At 42.2% G+C, this 17917-nt stretch overlaps 1 protein-coding gene across 1 annotated transcript in view; it reads right to left on the bottom strand.

Moving 5' to 3' along the window:
* Positions 1 to 2893: 2893 nt before the first annotated feature.
* The window catches only part of CACNG4 (calcium voltage-gated channel auxiliary subunit gamma 4), a 62763-nt gene continuing 47739 nt past the window's right edge, over positions 2894 to 17917 (bottom strand). The window contains exons 3-4 of the mRNA XM_073310738.1: positions 12954 to 13094; positions 2894 to 8590 (exon numbers count right to left, since the gene is read on the bottom strand). Of these exons, the coding sequence (XP_073166839.1) occupies positions 8052 to 8590; positions 12954 to 13094 (680 nt within the window). The 3' untranslated portion in view covers positions 2894 to 8051. The remainder of the gene's footprint in view (positions 8591 to 12953; positions 13095 to 17917) is intronic.

Genomic DNA, 17917 nt, shown 5'->3' with positions numbered 1-17917 from the left:
GGGGTTTAATTAGTTGCACTTTAGCAGCTGTGTCTGTGAGACACACAATTATGTCTTTTTCCTTGAGAAAATGCTAAATGAGATATCTCAGGACCAAAAGCTGCATTCTTTTCTGCCTGGAAAATTCATTGTCTAGCCTTGTGACCCTCTGGCATTTACACGTGTGGTTTTTCCAAGTGATAAAGGCCCTGTTTCAGCATGTGCATAATAGAAATGGGAACACAGAGTCAGATCCTGCAACCCTCTCCTCTCATGAGCCACCTTTACTCATGCAAGCAATCCAAGAGATTTTAGTAGGGACTAATCAGTGAATAAGAACATCTCCCTTAGTAAGTTTACAGGCCAGTCTCATTGTCTCTAGACATGAACCTAGCTAACTGTTCCATGATTTAAAGAAACGAAGCATTTCAATCAGGGAAATCATTCCTCTGTCCTAAAGTCCTGCGGTAAGGAAGTTACCGGGTCTAATCCTTCACATGTTGATGATGTTCCTCACTGCCATAGAGTGAAAATCATACAGAGTGTGCTTGGGGACATGAAAGAGAATAACTAGTGCTACTCTCTGTAAGGAAAGCCCCCTAGGGTCTGTTGGATCCAGGACACCTGTGTGACTGTCTCACTGTTTTTTTCCGGTGTGTTTAAACTGCTTTAGCTCAAAATCAGAGATGGGATTGAGCTGCAATGTTTGGACCTGAAGCTTTCCAGATTTCAGGGGTGTTTGGAGGAGACAATGTGTCTTTCAAAGTGTATTTCCAGCAAATGAACCATACACAGATTCTAGCTAAAATGGCTTCTCCTTAGCTATATTCAGCTATCCTGACCCTGAGGTATCCCATCACTGCACCTGAGACTGGTGGACAATCTTGCCATTGACTTGAATGGGGCCAGGATTTTACCCTAGCTTTTTATTATAGAAACATAATGTCCATAACAAACAAATGAACATAACTGCTTCACACTGGCTTTGAAATAACCAGCCTGACTTCCTGCATTCCCCCCTAATCCTGACCTCTTCAAAAGGTAGAAATTCAACCTCTTCCGGAGGAGCTACATCCCCATCTCTGGCTGGTCACTGCTGACTGGTTGTCTGTGGGTTCAAGCTGTTAAAGGAATCTTTCCCAGCATGCATTTTTGGTAGGCAACCCTACATTTGGTTGGGCAAGGCATCAGATGTTGAAGAATGCACTTCAATCTTTTCTACAGGGTAAGGATTTTTTAGTTCCTATTATGTCAATTTATTTCCTTGTTCCCAAGAAGATGGCATATCCTCTCGCCTGAAATCCTTCTCACTTTTCAAACGGGCCACAAAGCTTCTCCCTCCACTCCCCCAAATCATCTTCCCTTCCAATATTTTTATCACATATTTCTGTGTGCTGTGGGACAGCTAGGCTCACAAACTCAGGCTCACAACTCTGTCCCCTAGCTTGCCCTGCAATGTGGGAACATCCCTGTTGAACTATTTCATTCTTAGCCAGAGTCAAGGGCAGAGTCAGTCTTGCACTGAGAATGAGCTTTGACTTGTTTACCCCCTGGGAATGGAGGCATTTGAAACGATGAATCCTTTGTTTGCCTACCTCCAGATGTGTCCTCTGATCATATATATATATATATACACACACACACTTTATCTTTAGAGAATGTGGAGACTTGGGAAATGTAAAGGTGAAGTTAAAAGCACCATTTGAAGAAGAAATATTGCCCGTGATGACGGAATGGTTCAGAATGTTTTAGGGTGAATAGTGGGGCTGCTGAACTCATGACCTTTGTTCAGTGCATTTCTCGCAGCTGGGGATTGTATATTCATGACCATAGCAAATTTCTAGAGTTTTGAAATGCGGGTAGACAAGAGGATCTTTCTTCAGAGGAAAACTTACAAGACTGTAGAAAGGCAAATGCACAGAAAAGAGTTTGCATTAGACCCTGGTGGGGATGGGAATGGATTGTAAGGGTATGATTTGACTTTTTTGTGAATCTGTGGGTCCTCAACACCTCTTGAAAATCAGGTCCTGGAAATCCCAGATTGGGGACCCAAAAACAGAGGCACACAAAATTAGCAAATACTTCCATAAACTTGGCTGCATGTCACTATGTCCATAGGGAGTCTGATGTGGACTCCTCGGTGAAAGTGTTACTGATCAGCATTTGCTTTTACTAGTGGATGTATATGCTGCAGTATTCATAAGGACTCATGGGCAAACCTCAAGAGGGTTGGGTTTGGGTTGGAAAAGCTTCCGGAAATTATGTAGCTTTTCCCAATGTTACCCAACCACTTAGATGGAAATTTTGTGTGTAAGCATAGAGTTTATCCTGCAATGATTTGGACTTCTGGTTTGATAGATACTATGAGAATATTTTTTTTCTTGCAGTATGTTGTCTTGTAGTAGCCTTCCCAGCTACAACTAGGGTGTTAAGAGATGTGTGAAAACAACCTCAAAAATAAATGTAACCAAATTTCATTATCCCACCTCCTTCCCTCAGCCGCCTCTCATCCCCCCCAAAATTCCTAGTTCAAGTTCATTTAGAATTCTGGACAAAAGTTTAAATTTTTTTTGTCCAGAGCAGGGTCATCAATTCTAATTGCAGGTTGCTAAAACATTCACTTGAATTTGTCTCAAACAGTATCACCAAACATTTCTGTGAGGGGCTATGAGATGCCTTGTCTCAGTTTCCACATTCTGACAAGTTGAACATCTGATTGGATTTGGTTGGCCATTGGGACTGGAACTGATGAGATAAGAGTCTATGTCACTATCCAGTGAAATAGTCTCCTGGGTTAGACTCTTTCTACTTACAGGGATACTGACAAGATTAAAAATATATACCCATTTTCCCAGAAAACCCACACCTTATAAGTATTCAGCCCAAGGAATTTGTAAATTAAAATCTATATACCTTCTCCACACATTCAAAACATTTTATTTAAAAATAATAGTAAGTACAGTATACATATTTATGATTATATGGGCAGAACTGATGCACATTGGAAATAATACTTTTAGAACTGCAGACAGAAATATAACCTCAAGGGACATGGCAGATTAGCCCTTGTGGATATGTGACCTATACAGAAAGAACAGAAAAAGAAATGCTAAAATGCTCTATTACTAAATATAAACAGCATGGGAAGTGACTGCTATTTTCATCCCTATTCTGTTTGGAATGAGAAATAGAAAGAGATGGATGAATAACTCCATGTAGCTTTTGTGTCGGTTAATACTGAATGTTGTGTTTTCTGGCTAGGATTATTTTAGACAACCTGATTATTATTATTATTAAGAATACTGGGGTAGCATCTAAAAATCCTAGAGATCAGAGTTCCATTGTGCCCAGTACTGTCCACACATAAAACAATAGGAGATTCTGTTACCTTGTGTTGTTGTGTTTTACCTTAACCCTAGAGTAGTCAAACTGATTTCAGAGGGACTACTCATGGAGTAAAAGACTACTCAACAGCATGCTGGTGGACAAATTTTGAATGAAACATTGTCTGGTTGGGAAACTAGGTTTTGTCAAAATCATAAGAACATAAAAACGGCCATAGTGGGTGAGAACAATGGTCTATCTAGCCCAATAGCCTGTCTTCTGACGGGCCAGTGCCAGGTGCTCCAGAGTGAATGAACAGGACTGGGCAATTATTGCGTGATCCAATCCCAACTTCCCCAGCCAGAGGCTTAGGGACACCCAGAGCATGGGGTTGTATCCCTGACTATCTTGGCTAATAGTCATTGATGGACCTGTCCTCCATGAACGTATCTAATTATTTTGTGAGCCCAGTTATAGTTTTGGCCTTCACAACATCTGCTGACAATGACTTCCACAGGTTTGCTGCGCATTGTGTGAAGAAGTACTTCCCTATGTTTGTTTTAAACCTGCTGCTTATTAATTTCATCAAGTGACACCCCCCCGTGTTTCTTGTGTTATGTGAAGGAGTAAATAATACTACTTTATTCGCTTTCCGCACACCACTCATGATTGTACAGACCTCTGTCATATCCCTGCCCCCTTTAGTCATCTCTTTTCTAAGCTGACCAGTCCCCAGTCTTTTCAACCTCTCCTAATATGGAAGCTGTTCCAAACCCTTACTCAAAATTTTTCTTAGGAAAAAATTGACTTCAGTAGAGTTTTTCATTGGGGGGGGGGAATCAAAATGAAATGAAATCTTTATTTCAGTTTGACCAAAGAGAAACATTAATATATCTCAACATCTGCCTGATACTCCTAGTGACTCATGGGAGTTGGAGTCCCAGGTTGTTCATGCCCCTATTCTGCCCTATTGGCCTGGCTCTCTTGCCAGACTACATATCCCACCAAAGTGTTCCCCTGTTGAAATTCCATTTTCCATAACAACTCTACTCAGTGTGAATATGGGTGGCAGATTATGACCCAAAAAACGCCAGGGCTACATGCCCAGAGCTCAATGCCCCTGTTCTTAGAGAATGGAGATCTAAATAATGCCAGAAATTGGCACAACATCTTAGGTTCTAAGGGTAAATGACCTGTATAAAAACAAAAGCTAGGACAGCTGTGTTGCTAAGAAGTGCCCCTTGAAGCTGAGAGGTTCTGTGGACCCAGTGTAGATGTACAGTACAAATATACATGTGAGGTTCTGCAAGTTTGACTCACACTTTAGAAAAAGGCTCATACTTCAACCTGAATCAGTTTTTGTTTTCAAACAGTCACTGATATAAGGTGATTTAAAAAAACCAAACCAAACCAAAAACTACCTTCACACTGTCAGCTTTCTTTTCAATGGCCATGAGTTTAGAACAGGGATTGGCAACCTTTGGCACATGGCCCGCCGGACAACCTACATCTAACTCTTGATTTGAAAGGGAATGACTTTTTTAAACTACAGCAAATACAAATGAGGACTAATTTCTAACTGTTACTTTATTAACACAATAGGAAACAATTCTGGGGAATTGTACTTGAAAATACATTGACTATAATAGGTGTAAATTAATAAGCATTTAGTATGACACATTGAGACAGAATGCTTTTCTTTAATGTGATTTTCTACCTCTATCATAGCTAATAAAATGATTTTAATTATTAAGAAATCTCAAAAAGGTAGGAAATTTATTGTTTGAAAGCATAAAGATTTATGTAAAAAATTCTCTTCAAGATGTTTAATAATTCCACCTACTCCCACCCATCCCTCTTCCTCAAAAAGTTCTGTATTGGAAAGTAGATAAGAATTTTCCCTCCTGTTCCAATCAGCATTTGAAAAATTAAAAAAGCTATTAATATCTTTCCCTTTAATGCCTTGCCATAGAATAAAGCACAGCTGTGTATATGCTTCGAATTCCCTACATTCCATTCTATTCAGTTCTCAGAGTGAAATTCACCCCAGTACAGAGGACTTAAACAAGGATCCTAGCAGAGTTTTAGAGCCACATAAATTCTTAAAGAGGAATTAATGCACCGATCCACTTAAATTGGATTACTTGCAAAATTAAGCATGTCTTTAAATGCTCGATTGAGGCCTAAATGGGATTTAAAGAGGACAAGGAGAGGATTCTTTAAAAATTGGGATTGTATCTGATTTTCCTTTTTTGTGATGGTGTGAGAAGGCCTGAGCTGTTTGTGGGTTTTGTTGTTGGTTTTTTATTTTTAATTCCTGTCATTTGGAATGCCAAGGCAGCTCCTCCTGGATTCTTGCAGGACTCAGCTCAAGTTTACAGGGAACTCTTGTGCCCTAACTGAAAGAGTAAGGGATGTTCAACCTTTAACGAAGACATCCTTTACGTAAAATATCGCTTAATCATTGACTTTAAGTAGGGGTTCACAAACAAAGCATTTTAAACAGTCTGCCTGAGGACTCCAACCCTCAGTTGTGTAACTTTTACAGTTTTGGCTCGTGTGATGTTTCACTAGTCCACCATTCACCATAGAGGTTTCAGGGCAGACAAGACCTAGGGGCAACTCTACGCTTAAAACGCTTGCATTGATGCAGCTGCGCTGATGCGGTGCTTTAATGAAGATGCTGTATGCCAACAGGAGAGAACTCTTCTGTCGGCTTAGTTAATCCACCTCCCTGAGAAGCGGTAGCTATGTCGGTGGGAGACGCTCTCCTGCCAATATAGCGCTGTATACATGGGGAGTTAGGTCAGTATAACTATGTCGCTATGGGGTGTGGATTTTTCACATAGTTATGCCGATATAGGTCTGTAGAGTAGACCAGACCTAGGGCAGGTCTCTTCAAAGGAGCTGGATCCTTAGCTTCCATGAGGCCTGGCCCAAAACCCATTGAAGTCAGTGGAAGGACTTCCACTGAGTTCAATTATCTTTCGATCAAGTCCTTAGAGTCTTTTGAAAATCCCAGCCTACAAGTCTTTGATGCTGTCCTCAGGGTCCCTTAAACTGTGTGAGAGCTCCCTGTCACTCCAGTCTGCCTGCCTGACCAGGAAACGCCTTGAAATTGTGCTAGTTTAAATCTTGCCTTGCAGGTAACTTTCAGTGAACTCCAGTTCCACAGGAATGTGGCTTTGCAGTGTCCAGTTCCTCTCTCTGGACATTCATAGAAATTATCAAATCCGCTGGCTGTAAAGAGGCAGAATACACTCCAGCCTGTTGGCTTAGAGAGGATACTCGCCTTCCCTGAGGAGAGCATCACAATGTCTAATGTAAAAATGAAATAGGAATTTAAAAGAGAAAATATTTCAGCCCTTTTTAGAAAAATCATAAAAAAGCAAATAACAAACCAAAACCCACGTTTTCACCCACCGTAAGTTACGTACAGGGTCCTGTGGGCCTCTCTGCACTTAGTGAATTCCATCATTCCAGAATAAATTATGTTACTTCGAACCACAGTTTCGGCATAAAAACAACTGCAACTTGCACCCCGGGGTGCTTCTTCATAATAAAAAGTTTAATAAATATCTAGTAAACTGCAATTATTTTTGTTCTATCTTTTAAAATTGTCATTACATGACCTATAAGTCCGCATTTTGCAGAAATGTTCACCACTCCTAATAGTATATTGGATCAGTGGATTAGCTTTCCCTTTTCTTACACACGTAGCCTAGATACCTTAACTTGCACTAGCATGAGTGTTGCACTTGTGAAGCGTCAAGAAAAACGTAATGTGCAACCCTTGCGGAATCTTCAATTTCACAGGTATTGGTGCCCGCAGGCCCAGCTGTTTCCTGTTCCTGCAACACGTAGTGTATAGGAGACCGATCCTGAGAGGTAGGGTGTACCCTGTACATGCAGGAAGCACTCAGCACCTGGCAGGATCAGGCACTCGGTCTATTAGCAATGAGACGATTCAAGTGTTCTAAACTTTAGGCAAGAAACGATATTTGCAAATACGTTGGAGCAGCTTGTGCTTTAACGCCGCACCATTTCCTTATTTTAGGATGCACCCACCCTATGCTCACTGCTTCATCTGCATTGGCTCCACCAGCTCCTTGGTTCTATTGCACAGGGATCTAACAGTGGAGGCAGTGCTGACCGCTGTTGCTTGCCCACTGTAGGATGCTGCAACACGCAGTACATTGGCGTGCTACAGTTCAGTAGCACAAGCTGGCTGCAAATAGTTTTGCCTTCGAGATTTTATTTTCTTGAGGAGGCAGTTGCTTCTGAGACAGACCTCTGCTCCCTCTTCCCTGTGTGAAAGGAAACTGGATCGTAGTTTTGAAGAGCTCTGTTTGTGATATGCTTTGGATTTGGCAATGAATTATAATTATTTTAAGGGACTTTATTTAAAAAGATCACACTGCATTCTTCTGTAATTCTTTAAAACGCCCTGGTAGCTAACTCTTTTCCAGTTTCTCCGACACATTGTATACACTACAAAACTGCAGGGATGTGAGCTGCTTTCACTTTCTTGTGACACCGGGAACTTTAATGAAACAAACTCCAAATAGCTTTTAAAACAGCTATGAATGTACAATATCTTTAGGCCATTCCAGTATTCCAAGGTCTCTGTTTGCTATCCCAGCACAAATTCTGTTTTGAGAAGGATTTTAAATTGCCCCTTCTCTTTTTTGAAGGCTCCATTTTATTTTGACACTTTAAAAAAGAGAGAGAGAGAGAAAGCAAACCCTTCAGACGGGCGTTGTTCTCCTGTTAACCATACTGATGTGGAGTCCTTCTTTAAATTCCTTCTGAAGAAAGTTGTGGACCTGCAGAAAGCTGGCTTCTTGGTCCGCACTGTAACTGGCTGCAGTTGTAACCTTCAAGGGTTCTCTGGACAGAGTGTACATAGAAATTTCATTCATAGGGATGGAACTGGCAATCTTCATGCCAACTGGAGAAACGTCCCTAGAGGGAGAAGGCTCTGTAGATTGGGAGCTTGATCTGGATCTCCTTCTCCTGTATCTATAGCTTGGCATCCTGGCATAAGGGGAAGAGGAAGAAGTCTTAAGGAATTCCCTCTTGGTTTTAAATCTCAACTCTTTGTTTTTCTCAATGTAAATGTTCACTGCCAGTACTCCTATGGTTTCAGCCACAATAAAAGACAAAGCTCCAAAGTAAAAAGACCAGCCGTAGTTGTAATGGTTCTTTTTGTCCTCATCTCTCTTATCACTTGGGTCACCTGCATTGCTGGATATATAGACAATGATCCCTATGATATTACTTAGTCCTGGAAAAAGAAACAAAAAATTAGTCTTTATCGGTGGGAAGGCAGAAACCCAAACCAAATTGCCCTCTAGATCTGAAAACTTAAAATTGCTACAAGGCAAGATTTTATTTATTTATAGTAAACAATATATTAGCAGTCATAAACTTCAAAACAAACCAAAAAGTTTGTCAGTGGGTAGGCATAAAAATATCTAATGGAAACAAGAGCCATGATCTCACTGAATAGTTTATAATAACTCTTAGAAAGCCTGAGCCAACCCTCATTGAAATCAGTGGAAATATTTTGATTGACTTCAGTGCAATTTGGTTCAGGGATACGTAGGACTTTTCATACACAGATCTCAAAGTGCTTCACAAAGGAAGAAAAGTATCATTTTCAGATGGGGAAAGTGAGCCACTGAGACTTACCCAAATGACATAGCAGGGCAGAATCAGGAACAGAACCCAGATCTCTAGATTTTCATGCCAATGGCCTGTCCACTGGGTCACACAGTCTCACAAGTTGCTTGCATAGTCCCACTAACTTTGATGAAGCAGGACTGGTCCATAGTTCTTTGTTAATGGTGACAGAGCAGTGACAAGTCAGAACTGGCTAATGAGGTTTAGTGGCCTTATAATATTCAGAAGTGGTAATAAAGATGCATTGTGAGCCCCGGGCTATAACTGTTCACCTTGATCAAAATAAATTATCCTCCACCTTGATGGATTGTCATCTAAATGCTGCATACTTAATATCACAGGCGGTGTTTTCTGACACTATACTTGGGGCAAAGAAAAACCTTGGCTGTGAGAGGTGCCTGATTCAGATTCCACATGGCCACCTAGTTTTAATGTCTTTAACAAAGTGTAAAACACTTGTGTTACTGGCCTTAGATGAAGGGCAGCGAAATCTCACTTCCAGGAAGAACTCATTAGGTTAAGTGCCTTGCCAGGATTTCCTTGTTAAAATGCTTCAAGAACTTAGTTTGTCTCATGAGATTTGCCTCAGATGAAGTTGCTGATGCCCTTGAACTCCTGGGAAAAAGAACAGAAAGGGATCCCCCCCCCCGCACCTGGTCCCCCAACTATTAGTCATCTGATGGGAAATGGCAAATCCCCAAAACTCTGTGTATAGTCTGGGAGCTAAATTCTGCTTTTAGTAGAAGTTTGGAGTGCATAAGGCAAGCTGGATTTGGCCCTGTGTGCCATAAAATGCTAGACACAATTTATAGTAGAATCATACGATGCCATTTCACATTTTAAAAGTGAAGAAGGAGCTTAAAATGTGTGAAGGAAATCCATGAAACACAGACCAAATGGGCTGATATGCAGCGTGCCATCTGCTCCGTTTGTACCAAATCACAGGGGCAATAGCAAACCAGAACACAGACACCTTGCTGGAGATGATGAGGTTCAGTGTGCTCCTTTATGTGTATCAGAGACTGCTGGGACTTACATAAGTATCCAGGGAGCTCTCGGAAGCCCCTGGCAGTCTGAGAGGAAGCTCACGCATGCCCACACTATGTACATTCAGCCCCTGTGCTCTTAGAAATCCACTAGCATATTCATAAAATGCACCACCAAGATATTTATTCCCGCATGTTATTTCTGCAACTTGTGTGCTGCAAGGTATGTTTCACTTCTCAAATCTCTCTCACTGTCATTTGTTGAGAAGGGCTGAGATTCCATCATTTGGGTCCAGCTGCAGATTTCAGGCAGCCTGAAGTTGATGGGTGTAAGCATCCAATGCAATTTAAGTTTGGCTCTGTCATAAATATAAAGGGAAGGGTAAACCCCTTTAAAATCCCTCCTGGCCAGAGGAAAAATCCTCTCACCTGTAAAGGGTTAAGAAGCTAGGATAACCTTGCTGGCACCTGACCAAAATGACCAATGAGGAGACAAGATACTTTCAAAAGCTGGGGGGAGGGAAAAACAAAGGGTCGGTCTGTGTGATGCTTTTGCTGGGGACAGAACAGGAATGGAGTCTTAGAACTTAGTAAGTAATCTAGCTAGATATGTGTTAGATTATGATTTCTTTAAATGGCTGAGAAATTAAGTTGTGCTGAATAGAATGGATATTCCTGTCTGTGTGCCTTTTTGTAACTTAAGGTTCTGCCTAGAGGGATTCTTTATGTTTTGAATCTAATTACCCTGTAAGGTATTTACCATCCTGATTTTACAGAGGTGATTCTTTTTACTTCTATTAAAATCCTTCTTTTCAGAAACTGAATGTTTTTTCATTGTTCTTAAGATCCAAGGGTTTGGGTCTGTGGTCATCTATGCAAATTGGTGAGGATTTTTACCAAACCTTCCCCAGGAAGTGGGGTGCAAGGGTTGGGAGGATTTTGGGGGGAAAGACGTTTCCAAACAGTGCTTTCCTAATAAAAATAAACCCAGATAAATGTTTGGTGGTGGCAGTGGAAGTCCAAGGGCAAAGGGTAAAATAGTTTGTACCTTGGGGAAGTTTTAACCTAAGCTGGTAAAAGTAAGCTTAGGAGGTTTTCATGCAGGTCCCCACATCTGTACCCTAGAGTTCAGAGTGGCCTTGACAGGCTCATTTTCCAAGCCTTGAGTTTAGCCCCTCCAACATATTAGTGTAGCCAAAGTTTGGCCTCTAACATAGGGACCATTTGCAAAATGTGATTTTGGATTTCAAACATGGCTAGCAGGGGATGGTTTCATTTGAACCTTCTGTGGTCATTTGGATTTAACTCTGATTTCTCCCATACTTCCATGGACAGCAGCCCCATTTGTGCTGTTTGTGGATCTGTTGCATGGTATGATACTAACATTCTGCTGTCATTTGATATGGCATCCCATGCAAAAAGATGCATTAGCCAGCTTCCTGCTGAGAGTGGATATGTGTTTTATCATTGATACATGTATTTTAAAGGGCCCATTACTAGAGTAAGCTGCTATGCTCTTCTTTTTGCTGCTGTGCACAGATGTTGGAAGAGGACATGTTATTTGGTAGCAGGATAGAATGTGGAAAGCCCATCTGCTGAGTGGAAACTCTCATTTTAAAAACCATTGCACACTCAAGAGCCAAAGAGAAGCTTAATTAAAATCTGTGGAAAAATCCTCATCAAGCCACAAACCATTGAAGCTCTTATGGGAGATATCTCTGTCCCTTGGTTGACCAAGTCTCCCTCGCCGCCTTCCCTGCTTGGCCTCAATCTCTAAACACAACAAATTATAAATACTACTAGCTGTCTTTTAATTCTGACTTGTGATCCAGAATCCTTATGTGTGAAAGGCAATGAGCTTTGAGAAGCCAGTTCCAGTCTCCGATTATAGGCTTGGTGCAGTTTGAAGGGGTTTTAAACAGTATTTGACCTCCTCCTGTCCTGCTGTGACCATCTCCCTCTGCAGCAAACCACATTTATGTATCCTAAACACTGTAGGGCCATTTGGACAAATGTCCTTAAAATAAGCTATGTGGAGGGTTACACATCTGGCTGAGACTTCAAAAGAGCCCAAGGGAATTAGATGCTGTCTAGTTAAGGTACTTACGTGGTCCCAATTAGTGCAGTATCTGAGCACCTTTAATTTTATTTAGCCTCACAACACCCCAGTGAGATAGGGAAATATTATCTCAATTTTACAAATAGGAAACTGAGTCAAAACTCTGGTATTTAGGGTCCTAATTTTCACTGGAATCCATGGAAGTTAGGAGCCTAAATACCTTTGTGGGTCTGGGCCAAAGTGACGTTCCCAAGGTTTTCATAGATTCCAAGGCCAGAAGGGACCATTGTGGTTATGGGGGGAGGGATAGCTCAGTGGTTTGAGCATTGGCTTGCTAAATCCAGGGTTGTGAGTTCAACCCTTGAGGGGGCCATTTAGGGATCTGGGGCAAAAATTGGGGATTTGGTCCTGCTTTGAGCAGGGGGTTGGACTAGATGACCTCCTGAGGTCCCTTCCAACCCTGATATTCTATTATGGTTGTCTAGTTTGACCTTCTATATAACCCAGGCCAGAGAATTTCCCCAAAATAATGTCTAGAACAGATCTTTTAAGAAAAAGATCCAGTCTAGGTTTAAAAATTGTCAGTGATGGGAGAATCCACCACAATCCTTGGTAAATTGTTGAACTAGTCACACTGGAAGCCTGCATAAAGCAAGTATTTGAACTTCAAGTCTCCGAAGTCCCAGGCTAGTATCATGAACACTGGACCATCTTTCCTCCACTTTCCAATTCAATGGGTTTTGGGCACTTGGTGCCATTCTTTTAGAAATCCCAGCCTTTGCTTCTCAGCACATCACAGCTCCTACTGCAGGCAGCCATACAGCGGGAGTTGTTTATCTGCTGAGCCTTGTCTATGCGTTTGCATTTCCAATTTAGAAAGGAGACGCTACTAAATAAATACATTTCAGGCAAGAATGTACCTGCTGCAACAAACAGAATCCCAGCACTGAGGATAATGTTGTTTTTGCTGTTGTAAATCCTTCCTGCTCCGACACAGAGTCCTCCCAGTAATAGCAATATTGTGCTGAGGATGGGGAATACGCTGGAGGCGCGGACAATACCTGAGGGATATATAAGAGGGAAAACATGACAGACAGTAATTAGCCCAGATCCCTTTTCAGGTGCTAGCATAGAGATCACAAGGCACATTTCCTCAGGGTGACCCTCAGCCTCTGCTGGCCTGGCACCATCACGGCGTTTGCATGTGGAGGCAGGTTTTTAGACCCAAGGTCATGAGCCGATGGCTGATGTGATGGAGACAAAGTGATTGTGACTGCAGAAGCAGTGCTTTTCATTTGCTGCTCCTAAACGTTTTGAGATTTCTGCTGGCAAGTTTGGAGCTATTACCCTAATCTGTCTTTTGATGCTGCTGCATGCAGAACACTTTTGAAAATGTACCAGCCAATGACTAACCCACATCATCTTGCAGGCAAAAGCCCTGAAAAATACATGAGCTGACTATTAACTATGTAATGCCATGTGGGCAGCTTTATGAGATGTAGATGTGGTTTGGTACATGTGTGACATCTGCAAATTCAGGTAATTAAGCCCTTTGTCTTCATGACAAAGTCTTGCTAGCATCTCTCTCTGTCAGCTGTCGGATATTGAGAATAGTGTATCGTGAGTATTGACATTTAATTGGGATCATTTGTCAGTCTCTTTTTATTTATTTATATGTTAGGCACTTTCAGGCCATCCACCAACATGGTATCTAAGCCACCATGGGAGAATTTAAACACTGCCAGGGCAGGCCAGGCATCAAAACCAGGGCACCCCTAGGTTGGAGAACAACAGAAAGGAATGAGGAGGGGAAAACAAATGGAGTAAATGAAATGAGCTTAAACAAACAAACAGGAGGAAGAAGAGGGCTGGATGCACAAAGAAAAGGAGGAGGAGGAAGAAATATGGTAGAATGCACCAGAAATAGTGATACAGAACAAAAAAGAAAAGAGGGGCCTATGGGGTTGGGGGGTGGGGAGTGGGAATACACTGACTAAACTGTTCTGGAAACCAAGAATTGTAACAAAAACATAAAGGGATAAAGGTTGGTGTGTGTGTGTGGGGGGGGGGGAGGGCGAGATTTTGTAACAAGGGCCACAGAGAGGTCAATGTGCAAAACAGAGAAGGAGAAATCATCACGGGGGGCACAAAGGCATAAGGACATGAAGGGGTGGGGTTGGTGGTGGCTAGTACAGAGTGGGAACCCAGATGACGCTAAAGGATCTGGTTAGCGGTGAGTAATGGGAATCTAGTACGCTAACTGCAATGTGTCGCACGAATGACGTGTTCTCTCTTGGGTGAAATTTCGAGGCCCATCTCCTTGTTTGGCAGGTTTGGTGAGCCAGACCCGTTTCCCGAGGAGAAATGGCCAGATGTAGTAGCTGAGGTTTCTCATTTTAGTTTCAGTGGCAGTGATTTGCCCACATTAGCCAAGTACCTTCTAACCTGGCGGTTTGCCAGAGCTCTCTGTGGCTTCAATCCTGCTCCCATGGTAATGAATGACAAAAACTCTCATGCACCGCAACAGGAGCAGGCCTGGGCACCACCATCATGATATATTATTTGTACTGCAGTAGCACCTACGAGCCCTAGTCGTGAACCAGGACCCTACTGTGCTAGGTTCTGTACAAACACGGAACAAAAAGACCCTCCTTCCCTAAAGAACTTACAACTGTTTTGAACTGTAGTTGTGAGAAAAGTTTGCGTCCTGCCATACTTGGCACCTTGGCTCCATAAGGCCTGTTTATGCTGGAGATATTTTCTAAGCAGTTATAAAACAGGTTCAGATAAAATAATGTAAACCTATCTAGAGCTGTTGCGTGGATCCAGTTTTAGGCAGCCTGAACTGGTTTTAGGATGAATATGCAAAGACAATATATTTCCATTATTGGTTGATTTCTTGCTGGCACACATGGTCTGCTACACCTGTTCCTGCTGCTGCCTTCTATTTTGCTTCTCACACAATCACTTCACTCATTTTACTGTCATCTTATGAGTCTCAAAGCAGCACATGCAGCTCACACAAGCTCTGGTGCTAGAAACTGTGTGAATAACTGATTTTTTTTATTTGCCAGCAATTCCAAAAAAATGGAAGGTATTTGTTTTGATTTAGAGCTTTTTAAGAAGGGTTTTTAATTAATTAAAAATAAAATAAAATTTAAAGCAAATTTTGAAATGAAAAGTTGTTTCAAATAAAAACAATTTGGTGAATTTGCAAAATGTTTCACTTGACCTGAATCTGCATTTTTCACCAAAAGTTTCACCTGAAAAATTTCACCCACCTCTCCTGTTGCTATCATAGATAGCGTCTCCTCCTGTCTCTTGGTTTCTCTCAAATAACACCTCTGAAACATGTCACAGTGGACTCTGAAGCTTCCCTGAGAGAGGCAGTGCTATTTAGACCTTGTCTAAACATAAAGTTTGTACTGACATAGCTATATTGGTCAGGGATGTGAAGAAAGCCTCACACCCTGGTAATAAGTGTGCTAACAATCCCTCCACTGTAGATGTAGCTTAGGGTTACCATACGTCCGTATTTTCCCAGACATGTCTGGCTTTTTGGTTCTTAAATCGCCCTCTGGGAGGAATTTTTAAATATCAAAAAATGTCTGGGATTTTGCCATTATTATTTTTCCCCAAAGAAGAGTTGATCATTCAAGAAAGAGAATGAATGTTGATCATTCGAGAAAGAAAGTGAATGTTGATCACTCAAGAGAGTGCCCGCTTTTCCCACCTAGCTCCCAGTGCTTCCACTGCAAACCAGCTGTTTCGCACGACTGGGAAGGAGGGGGAGGAGCGGGAACGCAGCGCACTCAGGGGAGGAGGCGGGGCCGGGGCGGGGATTTGGGGAAGAGGTTGGAATGGGGGTGGGGAAGGGGTTGGAGTTGGGGCGGGGCCAGGGCCAGGGTGCCTCTTTTTTGAATGTTCAAATATGGTAACCCTAATGCAGCTGTAACATGACAAGAGTGCTATGCTGTTCCAAGCCAATGTCATAGGTGGTGGTCCGACATTGGCAGGACTCCTCTTTTTGTCGGCGCACACTGTGTCTACACTGGGGGCTAGGCCAGCATAGGATGTGCAGTGTAGATAGTGCCTTCTGTCAATCTTCATGTCCTGTTAATGGGGCCATTCCCCAGGGCATCCTGAAGGTTGGGATTCCACTCTATTGTCCCCATTTATCTGTGGTGTATAACGTAACATACAACATAAGGACCAATTGCCAAGATTTTCAAAAGCAAATAGTGATTTTTTTGGGTGCCCATCCTGGGGTGCCTTAAAGAGGGCTAATTTTTCAGAAAGTGCTGAGCACCCACCCTCGGAATATCAGCATCCTTTAAGGTGCTTGGAGCTGGGCACCCAAACACTTAGTCATTCATGAATATCTTTGTCAAAGGCAGAAAATTCATAGTAATAGAGTCACACTCATTCCCCTCCCCAATTCATGCTGTTCATTATGATTTCACTTAAACTAAAATGACTTCCTTAAAATGTTGCTCTATTACTAGAGAATACTTGCTACAGAAGCCAAATTCACAGCGTGGGCTGTTCTACTCCTAATAATTAGCACCCCGGATGATATTTTCTTTATTAGTTAATTAACACACAAAGAGTCAAAACATGGCATTTTCTTCCCACACAATAGTACAGAGTTTTCCTTCTACAACATGTATTTTTGGTCCTGAAGTTTAAAAGCAGCTCATGTGTACTGTGCAGAGTTTACATATGTCTCCCCATACTGGTAATAAAATGACAACACATCAAAAAATATTAAGGGAATCCAGTTTTTGCTTTCTCCTCTGTTTTTTTCTTCTTTACTGTCCTGTCTCTTTGCATAGAATTTTCTGCGCAACTATCCCTTATGACACCTCCGATGGTAAAGAAACTGCAGCACAGTTCCACACTTCTTGACACAGGGCTCAGAAAGGTCTACCTTTCTATTCTGGCTTTTACTTTCCCCTGGAAGGGCGTAGCTACGTGAACAGTGTGGGTTACATTTTTCAAAAATGGAAGCTGCAGACCACGGTGCAACAGCGCATCCCTGGCTGCATAGGCAATTCCCGACTGCTATGGGCATGCATTGCAGAAATTCATGCACAGTTACCCACGGGCCCCAATCCTGCAAGCTGCTCTGTGCCAATGCAGAGCCCCATTGCATTCAGTGGGGCTCAGTGGGGCCCCAACATCACACATCAACTAAGCAAATGTTTACATTTCACTGAAGGGAATAGGAGTTAAGCCTATGCTTAAGTGCGGTGCGGAACAGGGATGGCTTGCTGAATCGGGGCCTTTGAGCAGACGGGGTCTACCTGTGAAGCAGTTTGCAGGTTCAAAGTCTAAGGGCCGTATTTACAAAGGTATTTAAGCTCCTAAATATGCAGCCAGGCACCTATTGCAAGTTACAAAGGCACCTATGCAGGCTGAGTGCCTAACTCATTTTTAGCTGTGTTGTAGCCGTGTTGGTGCCAGGAGATGAGAGAGATAAGGTGGGTGAGGTAATATCTTTTATTGGACCAGCTTCTGATGGTGAGAGAGACGAGCTTTCGAGCTCCATAGAGCTCTTCTTCCCATCTGGGAAATGTACTCCGAGTGTCACAGCTAAATACAAGACGGAACAGATTATTTAGCATAACTAATTAACACATATTTCAAGGGTCCATTCAGTGTAAAGTGGCCCCTTAACACCTCTCCAGTCATGGGGGGAAGCTGGCGGGGGTGTGTGATTTAAGTGGGTGATAGATTGTTGTAATAAATCCAGTGTTTCTGTTAAGTCTGAAGAAGAGCTCTGTGTGATCTCGAAAGCTCGTCTCTCTCACCAACAGAAGTTGGTCCAATAAAAGACATTACCTCACCCACCTTATCTCTCTAATATTCTGGGACCAACATG

Source organism: Lepidochelys kempii, chromosome 14 (assembly GCF_965140265.1).
Source record: "Lepidochelys kempii isolate rLepKem1 chromosome 14, rLepKem1.hap2, whole genome shotgun sequence".
In the NCBI taxonomy this organism is placed as follows: Eukaryota; Metazoa; Chordata; order Testudines; family Cheloniidae; genus Lepidochelys; species Lepidochelys kempii.
The sequence above is the reverse complement of the archived record's forward strand: the minus strand, read 5'-3'. Positions and strand labels throughout refer to the sequence as shown.